Here is a 22,034-nt window from a genome sequence, read left to right on the forward strand (position 1 = left end):
CAGACACTCTGGTCCTCAGTCCTCAGCCAGCAGACACTCTGGTCCTCAGTCCTCAGCCAGCAGACCCTGTAGTCCTCAGTCCTCAGCCAGCAGACCCTGTAGTCCTCAGTCCTCAGCCAGCAGACACTCTGGTCCTCAGTCCTCAGCCAGCAGACCCTGTGGTCCTCAGTCCTCAGCCAGCAGACCCTGTAGTCCTCAGTCCTCAGCCAAGCGTAGTCAATAGAACCCAGTTTGTGTCTCTGAATGCCTCCTCTGGTTATTGTTAATAGAAAACTGTCTGAATGCCTCCTCCTCTGGCTGTTCCAGGGTCAACCATCCAAACATCCTCCAACTGATCGACACGTTTGAGACGCGGAAAGAGTACTTCATCATCCAGGAGCTGTGAGTAGAGAGTGTTTCTACTGTATTCATGACCTCCAAGGCCACAGTAGTTTATTACTCTGCTCCTCTCTACAACAGAAGAGACACACTATTTTAGCTAGAGCAGATATTTACCCTTAATAAAGTTGCTGTATTGGTGACTGCACACACCACTGTGTTCCTAAAGCAGTGCTCATGGATGAGTGTTTCTCTAGAGGGTGTTAGGCAGAGACTCTCCGTGAAAATTAAAGGTTAATTTATTTATTTTTAATTGAAAATAAAAGAATAACAATCGTTATCAAAAAATCAGCATGAGCTCGCGATGACTGTTCAACACACTCACGTCTTACAGCTCATTGGCTTAGCTCTGGGCTCGGAGGGCTCTTATTGGATAACTGCGATTAGTTTAAAAACAGATTGCAACAGATATAAAACGGGAGGCGTGAGACGGGAGGAGGGAGACGGGAGACGGGAGGAGGGAGACGGGAGACGGGAGACGGGAGACGGGAGACGGGAGGCGTGAGACGGGAGGCGTGAGACGGGAGACGGGAGGAGGGAGACGGGAGGCGTGAGACGGGAGGGGTGAGACGGGAGACGGGAGGCGTGAGACGGGAGACGGGAGGCGTGAGACGGGAGGCGTGAGACGGGAGGCGTGAGACGGGAGGCGTGAGACGGGAGGAGGGAGACGGGAGGAGGGAGACGGTAGGGCGTGAGACGGGAGGCGTGAGACGGGAGAAGGGAGACGGGAGGCGTGAGACGGGAGGCGTGAGACGGGAGACGGGAGACGGGAGGCGTGAGACGGGAGACGGGAGGCGTGAGACGGGAGGCGTGAGACGGGAGGCGTGAGACGGGAGGAGGGAGACGGGAGGAGGGAGACGGGAGGCGTGAGACGGGAGGCGTGAGACGGGAGGAAGGAGACGGGAGGAAGGAGACGGGAGGCGTGAGACGGGAGGAGGGAACGGGAGGAGGGAGACGGGAGGAGGGAGACGGGAGGCTTGAGACAGTAGACGGGAGGCGTGAGACGGGAGGCGTGACACGGGAGTCGTGAGACGGGAGGCGTGAAACGGGAGGCGGGAGACGGGAGGAGTGAGACGGGAGGAGTGAGACGGGAGGAGGGAGACGGGAGGAGGGAGACGGGAGGAGGGAGACGGGAGGCATGAAACGGGAGGCGGAGACGGGAGGAGGGAGACGGGAGGAGGGAGACGGGAGGCGTGAAACGTGAGGCGGAGACGGGGAGGAGGGGAGACGGGAGGAGGGAGACGGGAGGCGTGAAACGGGAGGCGGAGACGGGAGGAGGGAGACGGGAGGCGTGAGACGGGAGGAGGGAGACGGGAGGCTTGAGACGGGAGACGTGAGACGGGAGACGGGAGACGGGAGGCGTGAGACGGGAGACGGGAGGCGTGAGACGGGAGGCGTGAGACGGGAGGAGGGAGACGGGAGGAGGGAGACGGGAGGCGTGAGACGGGAGAAGGGAGACGGGAGGCGTGAGACGGGAGGCGTGAGACGGGAGGCATGAGACGGGAGACGGGAGACGGGAGGAGGGAGATGGGAGGCTTGATACAGTAGACGGGAGACGTGAGACGGAAGGCGTGAGACGGGAGGAGGGAGACGGGAGGAGGGAGACGGGAGGCGTGAAACGGGAGGCGGAGACGGGAGGAGGGAGACGGGAGGAGGAGACGGGGGGAGGGAGACGGGAGGCGTGAAACGGGAGGCGGAGACGGGAGGAGGGAGACGGGAGGAGGGAGACGTGAAACGGGAGGCGGAGACGGGAGGAGGGAGACGGGAGGCATGAAACGGGAGGCGGAGACGGGAGGAGGGAGACGGGAGGAGGGAGACGGGAGGCGTGAAACGGGAGGCGGAGACGGGAGGAGGGAGACGGGAGACGGGAGGCGTGAAACGGGAGGCGGAGACGGGAGGAGGGAGACGGGAGGCGTGAGACGGGAGGAGGGAGACGGGAGGCGTGAGACGGGAGACGGGAGGCGTGAGACGGGAGGCGTGAGACGGGAGGAGGGAGACGGGAGGAGGGAGACGGGAGGCGTGAGACGGGAGAAGGGAGACGGGAGGCGTGAGACGGGAGGCGTGAGACGGGAGACGGGAGACGGGAGGCGTGAGACGGGAGGAGGGAGACGGGAGGCTTGAGACAGTAGACGGGAGACGTGAGACGGAAGGCGTGAGACGGGAGGAGGGAGACGGGAGGCGTGAAACGGGAGGCGGAGACGGAGGAGGGAGACGGGAGGAGGAGACGGGGGGAGGGGAGACGGGAGGCGTGAAACGGGAGGCGGAGACGGGAGGAGGGAGACGGGAGGAGGGAGACGTGAAACGGGAGGCGGAGACGGGAGGAGGGAGACGGGAGGAGTGAGACGGGAGGCGGAGACGGGAGGAGTAAGACGGGAGGTAATATAAAAGTAGAGTGACACAGATGCAAGCACACTAATGATGATAGAGAGACCAGGGAGCCATTGGACCAGGGGTAATGAGAGAGACACCAGGGGTAATGATAGAGAGACCAGGGGTAATGAGAGAGAGACCAGGGGTAATGAGAGAGAGACCAGGGGTAATGATAGAGAGACCAGGGGTAATGATAGAGAGACCAGGGGTAATGAGAGAGAGACCAGGGGTAATGAGAGAGAGACCAGGGGTAATGAGAGAGAGACCAGGGTGATGAGAGAGACCAGGGGTGATGAGAGAGAGACCAGGGGTAATGAGAGAGAGACCAGGGGTAATGAGAGAGAGACCAGGGGTAATGAGAGAGAGACCAAGGGTAATGAGAGGGAGACCAGGGGTAATGAGAGAGACCAGGGGTAATGAGAGAGAGGCCAGGGGTAATGAGAGAGAGACCAGGGGTAATGACAGAGACCAGGGGTAATGACAGAGACCAGGGGTAATGATAGAGACCAGGGGTAATGAAAGAGACCAGGGGTAATGAGAGCGAGACCAGGGGTAATGAGAGAGAGACCAGGGGTAATGAGAGAGAGACCAGGGGTAATGAGAGAGACCAGGGGTGATGAGAGAGAGACCAGGGGTAATGAGAGAGACCAGGGGTAATGATAGAGACCAGGGGTAATGAGAGAGAGACCAGGGGTAATGAGAGAGAGACCAGGGGTATTGAGAGAGACCAGGGGTATTGAGAGAGACCAGGGGTAATGAGAGAGACCAGGGGTAATGAGAGAGACCAGGTGTCTGTTGGACCAGGGGTAATGATAGAGAGACCAGGGGTAATGAGAGAGAGACCAGGGGTAATGAGAGAGAGACCAGGGGTAATGAGAGAGAGGCCAGTGGTAATGAGAGAGAGACCAGGGGTAATGAGAGAGAGACCAGGGGTAATGAGAGAGAGACCAGGGGTAATGATAGAGACCAGGGGTAATGAGAGAGAGAGACCAGGGGTAATGATAGAGAGACCAGGGGCGATGAGAGAGAGACCAGGGGTAATGAGAGAGAGACCATGGGTGATGAGAGAGAGACCAGGGGTAATGATAGAGAGACCAGGGGTAATGAGAGAGAGACCAGGGGTAATGAGAGAGAGACCAGGGGTAATGAGAGAGAAACCAGGGGTAATGATAGAGACCAGGGGTAATGAGAGAGAGACCAGGGAGCCGTTGGACCAGGGGTAATGAGAGAGAGACCAGGGGTAATGATAGAGACCAGGGGTAATGAGAGAGAGACCAGGGGTAATGAGAGAGAGACCAGGGGTAATGAGAGGGAGACCAGGGAGCCGTTGGACCAGGGGTAATGAGAGAGAGACCAGGGGTAATGAGAGAGAGACCAGGGGTAATGAGAGAGAGACCAGGGGTAATGAGAGAGAGACCAGGGGTAATGATAGAGACCAGGGGTAATGATAGAGACCAGGGGTAATGAGAGAGAGACCAGGGGTAATGAGAGAGAGACCAGGGGTCTGTTGGACCAGGGGTAATGAGAGAGAGACCAGGGGTCTGTTGGACCAGGTGTAATGAAAGAGAGACCAGGGAGCCACTGGACCAGGGGTAATGAGAGAGAGACCAGGGGTAATGATAGAGAGACCAGGGATCTGTTGGACCAGGGGTAATGAGAGAGAGGCCTGGGTAATGAGAGAGACCAGGGGTAATGATAGAGAGACCAGGGGTAATGAGAGGGAGACCAGGGGTAATGAGAGAGAGGCCAGGGGTAATGAGAGAGAGACCAGGGGTAATGAGGGAGAGACCAGGGGTAATGAGAGAGAGACCAGGGATCTGTTGGACCATGGGTAATGAAAGAGAGACCAGGGGTAATGAGAGGGAGACCAGGGGTAATGAGAGAGAGACCAGGGGTAATGAGAGAGGCCAGGGGTAATGAGAGAGACCAGGGGTAATGAGAGAGAGAAGGGGTAATGAGAGAGAGACCAGGGGTAATGAGAGAGACCAGGGGTAATGAGAGAGACCAGGGATCTGTTGGACCAGGGGTAATGAGAGAGACCAGGGATCTGTTGGACCAGGGGTAATGAGAGAGAGACCAGGGGTCTGTTGGACCAGGGTAATGAGAGAGAGACCAGGGGTAATGATAGAGAGAAGGGGTAATGATAGAGAGACCAGGGGTAATGAGAGAGAGACCAGGGGTAATGAGAGAGACCAGGGGTAATGAGAGAGACCAGGGGTAATGAGAGAGAGACCAGGGGTAATGAGAGAGAGACCAGGGGTAATGAGAGAGACCAGGGGTAATGAGAGAGACCAGGGGTAATGAGAGAGACCAGGGGTAATGAGAGAGACCAGGGGTCTGTTGGACCAGGGGTAATGAGAGAGAGACCAGGGGTCTGTTGGACCAGGGGTAATGAGAGAGACCAGGGGTAATGAGAGAGACCAGGGGTCTGTTGGACCAGGGGTAATGAGAGAGACCAGGGGTAATGAGAGAGACCAGGGATCTGTTGGACCAGGGGTAATGAGAGAGAGAGACCAGGGGTCTGTTGGACCAGGGGTATTGAGAGAGACCAGGGGTAATGAGAGAGACCAGGGATCTGTTGGACCAGGGGTAATGATAGAGAGACCAGGGGTAATGAGAGAGAGACCAGGGGTAATGAGAAAGAGACCAGGGGTAATGAGAGAGACCAGGGGTAATGATAGAGACCAGGGGTAATGAGAGAGACCAGGGGTAATGAGAGAGACCAGGGGTAATGAGATACAGTCATCACTAACTCTATTTGCTGTCTACTTGTGTACTGGGTTCCCGAGTAGCACAGCGGTCTAAGGCACTGCATCTCAGTGCTTGAGGTGTCACTACAGACACCCTGGTTCGAATCCAGGCTGTATCACATCCGGCCGTGATTGGGAGTCCCATAGAGAGATTTAGATAGGATACGGTCCGGGGTAGTCCGTCATTGTAAATAAGAATTTCTTCTTAACTGACTTGCCAAGTTAAATTTAAATAAATGTAATAGACTAATAACAAGGTGTGTGTGTGTGTGTGTGTGTGTGTGTGTGTGTGTGTGTGTGTGTGTGTGTGTGTGTGTGTGTGTGTGTGTGTGTGGTGTGTGTGTGTGTGTGTGTGTGTGTGTGTGTGTGTGTGTGTGTGTGTGTGGGGTGTGTGTGTGTGTGTGTGTGTGTGTGTGGGGTAGGGCTACAGGCGGCGATGTGTTTGACTGGATTCTGGACCAGGGGAATTACACAGAGAGAGATGCTTCCAACGTGATCAAACAGGTCCTAGAGGCCGTATCCTACCTACACTCACTCAACATCGTCCACAGGAACCTCAAGGTAGGTAAAGAGAGCTCACCTTGAGGAGTCCCCTCCTAACATTAAAGTAGCCCTCCCCTCATCTTGCCCAAAGCTAAATCTACTCTATTTAGTAAACACAAGGACTATGGTTACATACACACAATAATATGATTATTGTGAATAGTCCGATTAATATAATCATTTGTTTAAAAACGTTTATATTCTTTGCAAGAAGAACGATTTCCCTAGTAATTGATTACATGGACATATTCTAAAATCAGGCTACCTGAAGGGATTTAAAATCAGGCTACCTAAAGGGATTTAAAATCAGGCTACCTAAAGGGAGTTAAAATCAGGCTACCTAAAGGGAGTTAAAATCAGGCTACCTAAAGGGATTTAAAATCAGGCTACCTAAAGGGAGTTAAAATCAGGCTACCTAAAGGGAGTTAAAATCAGGCTACCTAAAGGGAGTTAAAATCAGGCTACCTAAAGGGAGTTAAAATCAGGCTACCTAAAGGGATTTAAAATCAGGCTACCTAAAGGGAGTTAAAATCGCCACTCTAAATAAACGTTCTACCACAGCAACCATGCGAAAACTATTTCAAAAGATGCATAATTTTAGTTTTTCTGAACTCACTTCCCTCGTTCATAAGAGGGAGGCTAGCGGTGACACACAGCTGGAACAACGACTAAGCTGTTCACGTCCTAATCATTTGAAAGATTGCTCAGAAAACCAGGGATTTTAAACAGCGTATGCTCACTTTGATTTTGACCTTTACGCCTATTAAGATCAGCAGAGTAAAGTGTTTACATGACTAGTGCCATACTCTGCATTCTGCCATAATCAGTTTAATGTCTAATTATTAGTGTGCATGTAAACGTGCTCAGTCTCTTTTGGGACACATAGAAGAGATATGCTGTTACTTACACACACACACACACACACACACACACCACACACCCACCCACACACACACACACATCCCGCTATGCCCTCCGACAAACCATCAAACATACAAAGCGTCAATATAGGACCAAGATCGAATTTCGAGGCTAGCAACACTGAACCATGCATGAGAGCACCAGCTGTTCCGGACGACTGTGTGATCATGCTTTCCGTTAGATGATGTGAGTAAGACCTTAACATTCACAAGGCCGCAGGGCCAGACGGATTACCAGGATGTGTACTCAGTGTCTTCACTGACATTTTCAACCTCCCTGACCCAGTCTGTAATACCTATATGTTTTACCAGCAGACCACCATAGTCCCTGTGCCCAAGAACGCCAAGGTAACCTTTCTAAATGACTATCGGTACCATAGCACTAACATCTGTAGTCATGAAATGCTTTGAAAGGCTGGTCATGGGCTCACATCAACACCATCATCCCAGACACCCAGGACCCACTCCGATTTGCATACCGCCCCAACAGATCCATGGTAAAGATATGAAGCTCTCTACCTGCTCGTGTGTGTGTGTGTGTGTGTGTGTGTGTGTGTGTGTGTGTGTGTGTGTGTGTGTGTGTGTGTGTGTGTGTGTGTGTGTGTGGTGTGTTTTGTGGTTCTACAGTTGGAGAACCTGATGTACTACACAGAGAACAATCACAACAAAGTGGTTCTGCGGGATTTCTACCTGTCCAAGTTTGAGAACGGTTCCATCACAGAACCCTGTGGAACACCGGAGTACCTCGGTAAGGTACCTCTCTCTCTCCCCCCTCTTTCTGCTCTCCTCCTCTCTGTATCTCCCTTCTCTCCTCTCTCCCCCCTCTCCCCTCTCCTCCTCTCTGTATCTCCCTTCTCTCCTCCCTCTTTCCCCTCTCCCCCTCTCTGTATCTCCCTTCTCTCCTCTCTCCCCCCTCTCCCCTCTCCTCCTCTCTGTATCTTCCTTCTCTCCTCCCTCTCCTCCCTTTCCCCTCCTCTCTGTATCTTCCTTCTCTCCTCCCTCTCCTCCCTCTCCCCCCTCTCCCCTCTCCTCCTCTCTGTATCTCCCTTCTCTCCCCCCTCTCCCCTCTCCTCCTCTCTGTATCTCCCTTCTCTCCCCCCTCTCCCCTCCTCTCTGTATCTCCCTTCTCTCCTCCCCTCTCCTCCTCTCTGTATCTCCCTTCTCTCCCCCCTCTCCCCTCCTCTCTGTATCTCCCTTCTCTCCTCCCCTCTCCTCCTCTCTGTATCTCCCTTCTCTCCCCCCTCTCCCCTCTCCTCCTCTCTGTATCTCCCTTCTCTCCCCCCTCTCCCCTCCTCTCTGTATCTCCCTTCTCTCCTCCCCTCTCCTCCTCTCTGTATCTCCCTTCTCTCCTCCCCTCTCCTCCTCTCTGTATCTCCCTTCTCTCCTCCCCTCTCCTCCTCTCTGTATCTCCCTTCTCTCCCCCCTCTCCCCTCTCCTCCTCTCTGTATCTCCCTTCTCTCCTCCCCTCTCCTCCTCTCTGTATCTCCCTTCTCTCCTCCCTCTCCTCTCCTCCTCCAGTCCTCTATCTACAATAAAGGGAAGCTCAGTCATTCACACCAGAGACTAGTTACATTGCCAACAAGGGTTTTGCCACCAAGTACTAAGTCATGTTTTGCAGAGGGGTCAAATACTTATTTCCCTCATTAAAATGCAAATCAATTTCTAACATTTTTGACATGCGTTTTTCTGGATTTCTTTGTTGTTATTCTGTCTCTCACTGTTCAAATAAACCTACCATTAAAATTATAGACTGATAATTTCTTTGTCAGTGGGCAAACGTACAAAATCAGCAGGGGATCAAATACTTTTTTCCCCTCACTGTACATTGATCAGATAAATAATGAGAACTGGAGAAAGAGAGGGAGGGAAATAAATGAACTGAACTGAAACAAAGAAGTGCGGAAATAAAGGAGGGAAGAGAGAGAGAGAGGAGAGGGAGGGAAGAGAGAGAGGGAAGAGAGAGGGAAGAGAGAGGGAAGAGAGAGAGAGGAGAGGGAAGAGAGAGAAGGAAGAGAGAGAGGGAAGAGAGAGAGGGAAGAGAGAGAGGGAAGAGAGAGGGAAGAGAGAGGGAAGAGAGAGGGAAGAGAGAGAGAGGAGAGAGGAGAGGAAGAGAGGAGGGAAGAGAGAGGGAAGAGAGAGGGAAGAGAGAGAGGAGAGGGAAGAGAGAGGGAAGAGAGAGAGGGAAGAGAGAGGGAAGAGAGAGAGGGAAGAGAGAGGGAAGAGAGAGAGGGAAGAGAGAGAGGGAAGAGAGAGGGAAGAGAGAGAGGGAAGAGAGAGAGGGAAAAGAGAGAGGGAAGAGAAAGGGAAGAGAGAGGGAAGAGAGAGAGGGAAGAGAGAGGGAAGAGAGAGGGAAGAGAGAGAGGGAAGAGAGAGAGGGAAAAGAGAGAGGGAAGAGAGAGAGGGAAGAGAGAGAGGGAAGAGAGAGGGATAGAGAGAGGGAAAGAGAGAGAGAGGAGAGGGAAGAGAGAGGGAAGAGAGAGAGGGAAGAGAGAGGGAAGAGAGAGAGGGAAGAGAGAGAGGGAAGAGAGAGAGGGAAGAGAGAGGGAAGAGAGAGGGAAGAGAGAGAGGGAAGAGAGAGAGGGAAAAGAGAGAGGAAAGAAAGGGAAGAGAGAGGGAAGAGAGAAGAGGGAAGAGAGAGGGAAGAGAGAGGGAAGAGAGAGAGGGAAGAGAGAGAGGGAAGAGAGAGAGAGAGGGAAGAGAAGAGAGGGAAGAGAGAGAGGGAAAAGAGAGAGGGAAGAGAGGGAGAAGAGAGGGAGGAGGGGATGAGCGAGAAGGAGGATGCAGACTGATTCATCTAGCTGATGATTAATTAAGCAAATGTGTTGTTTTACTCTCTGTCCCTCCACCTCTCTATCCCCCCTTAACCTTCTCTCTGTCCCTCCACCTCTCTATCCCCCCTTAACCTTCTCTCTGTCCCCCCCTCCTCTCCACCTCTCTATCCCCCCCTTAACCTTCTCTCTGTCCCCCCTCCTCTCCACCTCTCTATCCCCCCTTAACCTTCTCTCTGTCCCTCCACCTCTCCACCTCTCTATCCCCCCTTAACCTTCTCTCTGTCCCCCCCACCTCTCTATCCCCCCTTAACCTTCTCTCTGTCCCCCCTCCTCTCCACCTCTCTATCCCCCCTTAACCTTCTCTCTGTCCCCCCACCTCTCTATCCCCCCTTAACCTTCTCTCTGTCCCCCCACCTCTCCACCTCTCTATCCCCCCTTAACCTTCTCTCTGTCCCCCCCTCCTCTCCACCTCTCTATCCCCCCTTAACCTTCTCTCTGTCCCTCCACCTCTCCACCTCTCTATCCCCCCTTAACCTTCTCTCTGTCCCCCCACCTCTCTATCCCCCCTTAACCTTCTCTCTGTCCCCCCTCCTCTCTATCCCCCCTTAACCTTCTCTCTGTCCCCCCACCTCTCTATCCCCCCTTAACCTTGTCTCTCTTTCTCTCTCAGCTCCTGAGGTTGTGGCCAGACACCGGTACGGTCGACCAGTGGACTGTTGGGCTGTAGGGGTCATCATGTATATACTGTGAGTGTTCATAAAGGAGTTATAACATGTCGGCTACATACTGTGAGTGTTCATAGAGGAGTTATAACATGTCGGCTACATACTGTGAGCGTTCATAGTGGAGTTATAACATGTCGGCTACATACTGTGAGTGTTCATAGAGGAGTTATAACAGGGGGAACTCTGGGTCTCAACTTACTGAACAGTAAAATACACAAAGAGAAGTTAGACATTTGGTTGGACATCAGCAATTTTTCAGCTAATTTGTTGATATTTTTAAGTCTTGGTTTCAATAGTTAATATTTTTTCTTAGAGGTTGTCAGTTGAATAGGCTCTCTGCAAGGTTTTGTATGTCTTATCATATAAGTATCCTTTCCTGACTCAAATAGAAATTATTTCAGATAAAAATGTCACTTTTAAGTTGCATGCACTTGAAAATATCTACATTGGTCAAATTGTATTTCCTGTTACCAAGTAATTTAAGGTTTCTAAATGACTTGGTCACATAGACGACGCAAGACGGCGAACTGAACACAGCTATGTAGAGCACCTCAAGATAAAAACCTAATATTCAATATCGTAAGTTCGACTAAAAATTAGCACTACACAATCTGGTGGGTAATAACCTTCAATCTGGACAACAACACAAAACAAACCATAAGACTAGAGACATTGGCATTTTGGCATGGCCTTTTTTGCCTTTACCTCCCTTATCTCACATCATTTGCTCACATTGTATATAGTCTTATTTTTTTCTACTGCATCATTGATTGTATGTTGTTTTACTCCATGTGTAACTCTGTGTTTTTGTATGTTGTCGAACTGCTTTGCTTTATCTTGGCCAGGTCGCAATTGTAAATGAGAACTTGTTCTCAACTTGCCTACCTGGTTAAATAAAGGTGAAATAAATAAATAAATAAAAAAAATTATTGACAAATATTACGAAAACAAGCAACGCCCGAAAATGACGAGAGTAAGACAGGGGAACCCATCTCAACATGACGAGAGTAAGACAGGGGAACCCATCTCAACATGACGAGAGTAAGACAGGGGAACCCGTCTCAACGTGACGAGAGTAAGACAGGGGAACCCGTCTCAACGTGACGAGAGTAAGACAGGGGAACCCATCTCAACGTGACGGAGAGTAAGACAAGGGAACCCGTCTCAACATGACGAGAGTAAGACAGGGGAACCCGTCTCAACACGACGGAGAGTAAGACAGGGGAACCCGTCTCAACACGACGGAGAGTAAGACAGGGGAACCCATCTCAACGTGACGGAGAGTAAGACAGGGGAACCCATCTCAACGTGACGGAGAGTAAGACAGGGGAACCCATCTCAACGTGACGGAGAGTAAGACAGGGGAACCCGTCTCAACATGACGAGAGTAAGACAGGGGAACCCGTCTCAACATGACGAGAGTAAGACAGGGGAACCCATCTCAACGTGACGAGAGTAAGACAGGGGAACCCGTCTCAACATGACGAGAGTAAGACAGGGGAACCCATCTCAACGTGACGGAGAGTAAGACAGGGGAACCCATCTCAACATGACGAGAGTAAGACAGGGGAACCCATCTCAACGTGACGGAGAGTAAGACAGGGGAACCCATCTCAACATGATGGAGAGTAAGACAGGGGAACCCATCTCAACGTGACGGAGAGTAAGACAGGGGAACCCGTCTCAACATGACGAGAGTAAGACAGGGGAACCCGTCTCAACATGACGAGAGTAAGACAGGGGAACCCGTCTCAACATGATGAGAGTAAGACAGGGGAACCCATCTCAACGTGACGGAGAGTAAGACAGGGGAACCCATCTCAACATGACGAGAGTAAGACAGGGGAACCCATCTCAACGTGACGGAGAGTAAGACAGGGGAACCCATCTCAACATGATGGAGAGTAAGACAGGGGAACCCATCTCAACGTGACGGAGAGTAAGACAGGGGAACCCGTCTCAACATGACGAGAGTAAGACAGGGGAACCCGTCTCAACATGACGAGAGTAAGACAGGGGAACCCGTCTCAACATGATGAGAGTAAGACAGGGGAACCCATCTCAACGTGACGGAGAGTAAGACAGGGGAACCCATCTCAACATGACGAGAGTAAGACAGGGGAACCCATCTCAACGTGACGGAGAGTAAGACAGGGGAACCCATCTCAACATGATGGAGAGTAAGACAGGGGAACCCGTCTCAACGTGACGGAGAGTAAGACAGGGGAACCCATCTCAACGTGATGGAGAGTAAGACAGGGGAACCCGTCTCAACGTGACGAGAGTAAGACAGGGGAACCCATCTCAACATGACGAGAGTAAGACAGGGGAACCCGTCTCAACGTGACGGAGAGTAAGACAGGGGAACCCGTCTCAACGTGACGAGAGTAAGACAGGGGAACCCGTCTCAACGTGACGAGAGTAAGACAGGGGAACCCGTCTCAACGTGACGAGAGTAAGACAGGGGAACCCGTCTCAACGTGACGAGAGTAAGACAGGGGAACCCGTCTCAACGTGATGGAGAGTAAGACAGGGGAACCCATCTCAACATGACGAGAGTAAGACAGGGGAACCCGTCTCAACATGACGGAGAGTAAGACAGGGGAACCCATCTCAACATGACGAGAGTAAGACAGGGGAACCCATCTCAACGTGACGGAGAGTAAGACAGGGGAACCCATCTCAACATGACGAGAGTAAGACAGGGGAACCCGTCTCAACGTGACGGAGAGTAAGACAGGGGAACCCGTCTCAACATGACGAGAGTAAGACAGGGGAACCCGTCTCAACATGACGAGAGTAAGACAGGGGAACCCGTCTCAACATGACGAGAGTAAGACAGGGGAACCCATCTCAACGTGACGGAGAGTAAGACAGGGGAACCCATCTCAACATGACGAGAGTAAGACAGGGGAACCCATCTCAACGTGACGGAGAGTAAGACAGGGGAACCCGTCTCAACATGACGAGAGTAAGACAGGGGAACCCATCTCAACGTGACGGAGAGTAAGACAAGGGAACCCATCTCAACATGACGAGAGTAAGACAGGGGAACCCATCTCAACGTGATGGAGAGTAAGACAGGGGAACCCATCTCAACGTGACGGAGAGTAAGACAGGGGAACCCATCTCAACATGACGAGAGTAAGACAGGGGAACCCATCTCAACGTGACGGAGAGTAAGACAAGGGAACCCATCTCAACATGACGAGAGTAAGACAGGGGAACCCATCTCAACGTGATGGAGAGTAAGACAGGGGAACCCATCTCAACGTGACGGAGAGTAAGACAAGGGAACCCGTCTCAACATGACGAGAGTAAGACAGGGGAACCCGTCTCAACACGACGGAGAGTAAGACAGGGGAACCCGTCTCAACACGACGGAGAGTAAGACAGGGGAACCCGTCTCAACACGACGGAGAGTAAGACAGGGGAACCCATCTCAACGTGACGGAGAGTAAGACAGGGGAACCCGTCTCAACATGACGAGAGTAAGACAGGGGAACCCGTCTCAACATGACGAGAGTAAGACAGGGGAACCCATCTCAACGTGACGAGAGTAAGACAGGGGAACCCGTCTCAACATGACGAGAGTAAGACAGGGGAACCCATCTCAACGTGACGGAGAGTAAGACAGGGGAACCCATCTCAACATGACGAGAGTAAGACAGGGGAACCCATCTCAACGTGACGGAGAGTAAGACAGGGGAACCCATCTCAACATGATGGAGAGTAAGACAGGGGAACCCATCTCAACGTGACGGAGAGTAAGACAGGGGAACCCGTCTCAACATGACGAGAGTAAGACAGGGGAACCCGTCTCAACATGACGAGAGTAAGACAGGGGAACCCGTCTCAACATGATGAGAGTAAGACAGGGGAACCCATCTCAACGTGACGGAGAGTAAGACAGGGGAACCCATCTCAACATGACGAGAGTAAGACAGGGGAACCCATCTCAACGTGACGGAGAGTAAGACAGGGGAACCCATCTCAACATGATGGAGAGTAAGACAGGGGAACCCATCTCAACGTGACGGAGAGTAAGACAGGGGAACCCGTCTCAACATGACGAGAGTAAGACAGGGGAACCCGTCTCAACATGACGAGAGTAAGACAGGGGAACCCGTCTCAACATGATGAGAGTAAGACAGGGGAACCCATCTCAACGTGACGGAGAGTAAGACAGGGGAACCCATCTCAACATGACGAGAGTAAGACAGGGGAACCCATCTCAACGTGACGGAGAGTAAGACAGGGGAACCCATCTCAACATGATGGAGAGTAAGACAGGGGAACCCGTCTCAACGTGACGGAGAGTAAGACAGGGGAACCCATCTCAACGTGATGGAGAGTAAGACAGGGGAACCCGTCTCAACGTGACGAGAGTAAGACAGGGGAACCCATCTCAACATGACGAGAGTAAGACAGGGGAACCCGTCTCAACGTGACGGAGAGTAAGACAGGGGAACCCGTCTCAACGTGACGAGAGTAAGACAGGGGAACCCGTCTCAACGTGACGAGAGTAAGACAGGGGAACCCGTCTCAACGTGACGAGAGTAAGACAGGGGAACCCGTCTCAACGTGACGAGAGTAAGACAGGGGAACCCGTCTCAACGTGATGGAGAGTAAGACAGGGGAACCCATCTCAACATGACGAGAGTAAGACAGGGGAACCCGTCTCAACATGACGGAGAGTAAGACAGGGGAACCCATCTCAACATGACGAGAGTAAGACAGGGGAACCCATCTCAACGTGACGGAGAGTAAGACAGGGGAACCCATCTCAACATGACGAGAGTAAGACAGGGGAACCCGTCTCAACGTGACGGAGAGTAAGACAGGGGAACCCGTCTCAACATGACGAGAGTAAGACAGGGGAACCCGTCTCAACATGACGAGAGTAAGACAGGGGAACCCGTCTCAACATGACGAGAGTAAGACAGGGGAACCCATCTCAACGTGACGGAGAGTAAGACAGGGGAACCCATCTCAACATGACGAGAGTAAGACAGGGGAACCCATCTCAACGTGACGGAGAGTAAGACAGGGGAACCCGTCTCAACATGACGAGAGTAAGACAGGGGAACCCATCTCAACGTGACGGAGAGTAAGACAAGGGAACCCATCTCAACATGACGAGAGTAAGACAGGGGAACCCATCTCAACGTGATGGAGAGTAAGACAGGGGAACCCATCTCAACGTGACGGAGAGTAAGACAGGGGAACCCATCTCAACATGACGAGAGTAAGACAGGGGAACCCATCTCAACGTGACGGAGAGTAAGACAAGGGAACCCATCTCAACATGACGAGAGTAAGACAGGGGAACCCATCTCAACGTGATGGAGAGTAAGACAGGGGAACCCATCTCAACGTGACGGAGAGTAAGACAGGGGAACCCGTCTCAACACGACGGAGAGTAAGACAGGGGAACCCGTCTCAACGTGACGGAGAGTAAGACAGGGGAACCCATCTCAACGTGACGGAGAGTAAGACAAGGGAACCCATCTCAACATGATGAGAGTAAGACAGGGGAACCCGTCTCAACGTGACGGAGAGTAAGACAGGGGAACCCATCTCAACATGACGAGAGTAAGACAGGGGAACCCGTCTCAACGTGACGGAGAGTAAGACAGGGGAACCCGTCTCAACACGAAAATGTGACTCTTCTACAGACACAGACGATTTAATATTTTCACCACCGGTGCCTAATGAACATGACACAAGACAAGCATCACGATTCCACTATTTATAAGGCAATGCCTATAGATCAAATAGATTAGGATCAATTTCACTCTCCAGATCAGAGTTCATCCATGTCATTCACCATGGCATGCTGAGAATAGCATCAACATCTTTAGTTCATAACAACAATCAAAACAATCAATCCCTAATACATTAATTTCTTCACTTATATAGATATTAACATAATCAAATCAATCCTTCAGTTTTAAAAATGATTCCATTTCCAAATAAAATCATATAATTAGAAACCCAACTAATTATCTAACCAACATTTTAAAATGACATTGCTCAGTGATTCAAATTGGTCCTATCACTCAAAGTAAAAAACTAAATTTAAACACACATCAACATTGGCAGAATGTACATTTATATTAACATCCAGTATAATTATCCCATAATTCTTCTATTAACTATTTGATCATGATTATAATACAGAGCAGTATCTCAATGCATTCTTAATCTAAATTACTATAATTTTACGTGGTGTAGACCTCTACAATCAACCTGATACCCCAAAAGTCTAAACAGTTTTGGGCACAATTGACCAACCCCCTCGTCCAGGCACTGATTCTTCTGGTGTCCTTTTCGTTCTTCTTCAGATATCTTTCAGATATCTTTACAGTTCAAAGGGAATGGCCCATTATAATGTCCCAATTTCAATGTTTCACCTTAGACGTCCATTATGTCTTGTCCATTCGTCAACCAGTATACCAGTAACATAAGAGAAGTTTAGAACAGATCTCTCCCAATGCTCACTCCACGTGGACTCCTCTCACACTCCACGTGGACTCCTCTCACACTCCACGTGGACTCCTCTCACACTCCACGTGGACTCCTCTCACACTCCACGTGGACTCCTCTCACACTCCTGAGAAAAGACATGACAGAAAAGCAGTTGATAGCTTAGATCGGATACTGTACACCGACTTCTGGCTCGGCCATTTCTCTCGGTAGAAGTGGTGCGGACAGGGCAACGCCTTTGTCACTCTTCTTCAGCCAATTAGAGGGGGTTTGAGGTACACACACGGTTCGGTCCAATTATCTCTTCCATGCATTAAGATACCGTCTGATGTCACTTTTCATGATAACCTCGAAAGAACAGATCAGAACAACAGTTTAGTTCAGTTCATTAACTACATGATAAATTATTACTTTTACCAATTATTCTTAATACAAATGTCTAAACATATTTCAAAGAGAATAAAAACACATTCTATTGAAACTATTCTTTCAAATTGGCTTATACTCCCCATCACACTGTCAACCCCATCGCAGAGCCACAAAGTCAGGAAGTTAGACCTATAACCCATCGGGAATAGAACAGAACAAACAACACAACAATACACTCCTTCACATATCACTCAAGGTGTGTAAACTTCAATCCAAATCCTCAAAGGACTGAATCCAAAACCTCAAAGGACTGTATCCTCCCCCATTTTTAACACATAACTCTCCGTGAGAGTAATGTATAAAACAACACAACTACTGGTCAAAAGATACAACTAAATTTCAAATATGTCTAAGAACTATAAACTCCATCATAATTATCAATTTCACGAATTACCTTGAAATCAGTATTACAAAATGACCTTAAATTCATTATCCAATGAGGGTGATCAAGCCCCAATGAGGGTGATCAAGCCCCAATGAAAAGTCGTGATACGAGTGATGTCATACCAACCTTCCAAAGAGGTGTGTCTTATTAGACAAATTAAAGAAAAACTGTCAAACATTTCCTACATGTTGTATCCCAGGTTCCCAGAACATTTTCTTTATCAAAATAATTCACGTGTTTAATTCAAACTCAGAAAATAAAAAAGTATAAAAATTCCATGTGTGTGGGTGCCCCTTTAAGATATCGTAGCACTAAGACAAATGTAAAACTCACCAAACCCAAAGGAAATAAAAAATCTAATCAAACAGTACTTTAAAAACACCAACAAATAGTCATAACAAATGTGCTGTGTGTGTGTGGGTATTTTGCAAACCTTAAGGTAAAAACAAACAAAACATTTCCAGGCCTTTTCAATTTTCATAGTTTACGGCCTCAATCTCACCAAGATTATAGCCCCAGGAAACACAGAGAGACAAGGAAATCCCCATTTTTTCCCAAAAGAAAAACACAAAACACTTCGTTAGCATTCATTGTACTACACCGATTCTGAAACCCAAAAGTTAACTACAAACACAACCTAATAATAATAATGATAATTCCACTGTACTCCCTCGAATCATTAATCATTAGTTTTAATCTACATCAATGTATATGTATGCTTAATCATCTATCGCAAATGTAGTACATTTCTCAGCGTAAGGAATCAGTAATATTTAATCCCAGGCATTTAATAAAATGTTGTTTGAGACATGTTTTCCCATGTCTACTTTAACATACATACTTTAGGTGACTTCCATCCGTCCCAGAAGAAAGAATCCTATTCAAACACATCAGATAATACAATGTTTAATTAAGTGAAATCAACACCTAAAATAAACACTAAACAATAAACAAACCCATAACCTCTTTCCAGCAATCTAATCATTTCAACCTGTTGCATAAATTTGGTAAAAACAAAACTGTTGTTTAACAAATCTAAAACCTTTAAAAAGTTGGTGCTGTCTCATCAGCGTAAAGAGTCAAAACTAACTTTTTTCCACTTATATCTACAATGTTTTCATTCCCCAAAGGTCAATACTGTTCAGCTCGTACATGAATGATCTGCCTTCTGTCTGTACAGGGTCTGAAGTTCCAATGTATGCAGATGATACAGTGATATATGTGCATGCAAATAGTAAACAAACTACCCAAGAACTCACTACTGTAATGGTTCAGATGACAAAGTTGCTCAGGGACTCATGTTTGTATCTCAATAAAATAAAATAAATAAACACAGTCTGCATGTTCCTCACAAAGAAAACAACTGATGCCCCTGAGACAGATGTCTATGTATCAGGGGAGAAGCTCCAGGTGGTATCTGATTTTAAGAACCAGGGCATCATACTTGATTCCAACCTCTCTTTTAAAAAGCAAATGAAAAAGATAACTCAAATAACCAAATTCAACCTAGCTAATTTCCAAAACGTATGAAATTGTTTGACTACAGAGGTAACAAAACTATACTTCAAATCTATGATACTCCCCCACTTAACATACTACTTGACTAGTTGGGCCCAAGCTTGCTATACAACATTAAAACCCTTTCAGTCTGTCTACAAACAGGCTCTCAAAGAACTTGATCGGAAGCCCAATAGCGATAGAAAGCATAAGCTCCTGCCCTCCACTCAGTATTTTAGTTAAACCAAACCTTATGGCACCAGATCCACAAGGTCCGCCATGAGAGATGACTGTATAGTTCCCTTAAGGAAAAGCACCTTTAGTCAATCTGCTTTCAGTGTGAGAGCTTCCCATGTCTGAAATACCCTGCCATTAGACACACACACAACTGTTATTAATTTGCACTGTCCCTGTAAACATAAAAACAAACTCAAACTGCAATCCACTTTAATGACCTGACATTGTTCCACATAATGGAAACAGATTATAATGTTAGAATACATTAACTTCCTGCTCAAATTCACTGGTGTTACCTAAACAATAAAACCAAGCAACAATCATCAGAATACATTATCACAACATGTTTCCTTATTCACACCTGAATCCCTTACAGCCCAACATAGCCCTGCGCGCACAACCAACTCTCCTATTCTTACCAGTAGGCAAAAATATAACCCCTATTCAAACAATGTTCTGCCTTTCCTCTATCGTAAGATTAAAAACAAACTTTACAACTTTCTCTTCTCTTTCGGCTTCACACTTATGAAATGTCCAAGACTTTAAAAAGAACATGTAAAGAGCCAAATGTATCAAATACATCAGTCAATCCATAAGAATAAAAAAACACATTTTGGTGGGCACAACTCTATTCGCAATTACCTCTCCGCTATTTATGTTGAATGAATTAGTCTCTTAATTTAATACTAAACAAGCTATTAAAACGTTTAGTTTATATATTAAACAAACACTAGCGACCGTATCTTTCCAGGCAAAACATACCACTAGTTGAATTACAATCAGAAACCCAGATTTTAGTCAGTTCATTGGACGGGAAACGAACCCGGGCCTCCCGCATGGCAGGCGAGAATTCTACCACTGAACCACCAATGCTATTTAAATGACTAAGACTCCCTGCAAATAAACCCACTTTATAATTGTCTGTAGTGGTATAATCAGGTACGTTCTACCGAGACAATTCCCAGAAAATAGCCCCTAATTTAAAGGTCCGTTACTCCGGCGATGATTCTCACATGTCAAATGAATAGATTAGCAGTCAAAGAGTAAAATCAACATTCATAGACTAGGAAACAGATCTTGCGCCTTTTAATAAAAGTAGATTATGTTTTCTCATGCAACGTATTTCAATTACTTTTACTACATCACATTAATCACGCAATGATAATTAGTTTGATGGATACCCTAGGCTTTGTACGACATTATAAATTACGTCGAGATTCCATCAGATTGTGGCCAGGGTTAAGGGCAGTTTTATTTTAACTGTTGTACTCAGACGGAGATAATCCAACATGCATTTATAGTTACATCGTTAGAGTAAGATAACCAGAAGTGGATACACTCCAATCAGTTTCTAGAGCACAATTGCCCCGATTTATTTTAGACAGTTTAATAGTGCTTAAAACCTCATCTTTATCAAATTATCCATTAAAGATACCAACTCAAAACCTACGTACGTCTAAGAATGGGTGATTTAAACGTTATCTAATTACATTCTCACCATTACTTTATCAAACTCTAGTAATGGATTATACAGACATACAATTTATCATATTTTCATATATTCACAGAATCCATATAAAACGTTAGAAATTCTTAGGTACTCACACAGAACTTTAAGGATCACCCACACAGGATTGGTCAGATGTCCACACGGAACTGGTCAGATGTCCACACAGAATATCAGAACATAATTGAAAGGTTACTCACACAGAGTCAACCTACTCACGCTCACACAGAACGCTCCTACAAAGATTACCTAGTGGTCCCCAAACAACATACTCACACAGAGTAGCCCAGGGCATACCTGGCTAGCACATTTAAAATAATTGGAATTCACCACCTCTGAGGGTCACTTAGACAGTCACACAGACACTTTCAGAACTAGGTCCTTATTCCAATAGGGCTTCACCAAGTACCGTGTTTCACACAGAACAGTCACCCTGGCCCCTCACCCCCACAAACCGCACCAATCCCCACTCCGATCAATTCAGTGTCAGGACGGCTCTAGGTCACCTGCAAACAACCAGTGGCAGAGTATCATTGAGTCCGCAAACTCTCAGATTACTCTCCTCTGACTCGGCCCTGTTTACGCCTCCAAGGTGCCCCCCCTCACACAGGAAAACACCCTCAGAGCTCACGTAACAGAGGCTTTTCTAAAAACTCAACTTCAAGTGTGGTTCACTCAACTCTTTCTTTAAAAAAAACTAAGTTCGAGATGTGTTATCCACTCGGCTCGCTGCCTCTCGGATCAAAGGTGGGTCCATCTGCTTCGTTCCCTGAGATCCCAAGTTTGCGAGATCCCTCGTGCACGATTTACCTAGGTCGTCAGGAGGGGTCACCGAGTGAAGATTCACGTCCCATCCCCGTCGCCAAATGTGGTGGCTAATTTCTGCATTACCAAATGAGGAGAGTTACAAACTTCACACACCAGTCAGAGTTATACTTAAACTACATCTTTAATAATAAGAGCTTTGCATTAGCACTTGGCTTTCAATAATGCGCCATTGAAAAGTGACAACAGAAAAGTACAAAGATCTTTT

The 22,034-nt window shown here is 48.4% G+C and overlaps 1 protein-coding gene and 1 non-coding gene across 2 annotated transcripts in view; one reads left to right on the forward strand and one right to left on the reverse strand.

The window, feature by feature from the left end:
* Positions 1–22,034, forward strand: part of camkvl (CaM kinase-like vesicle-associated, like) — a 136,599-nt gene that overhangs the window by 91,913 nt on the left and 22,652 nt on the right. The window contains exons 4-7 of the mRNA XM_029720345.1: positions 307–381; positions 5,921–6,059; positions 7,589–7,709; positions 10,403–10,478. Of these exons, the coding sequence (XP_029576205.1) occupies positions 307–381; positions 5,921–6,059; positions 7,589–7,709; positions 10,403–10,478 (411 nt within the window). The remainder of the gene's footprint in view (positions 1–306; positions 382–5,920; positions 6,060–7,588; positions 7,710–10,402; positions 10,479–22,034) is intronic.
* On the reverse strand, positions 20,297–20,367 carry trnag-gcc (transfer RNA glycine (anticodon GCC)). The gene has a single exon. It is a non-coding gene; the product is annotated as a tRNA-Gly (tRNA).

This window comes from Salmo trutta, chromosome 28, assembly GCF_901001165.1.
Source record: "Salmo trutta chromosome 28, fSalTru1.1, whole genome shotgun sequence".
NCBI lineage: Eukaryota > Metazoa > Chordata > Actinopteri > Salmoniformes > Salmonidae > Salmo > Salmo trutta.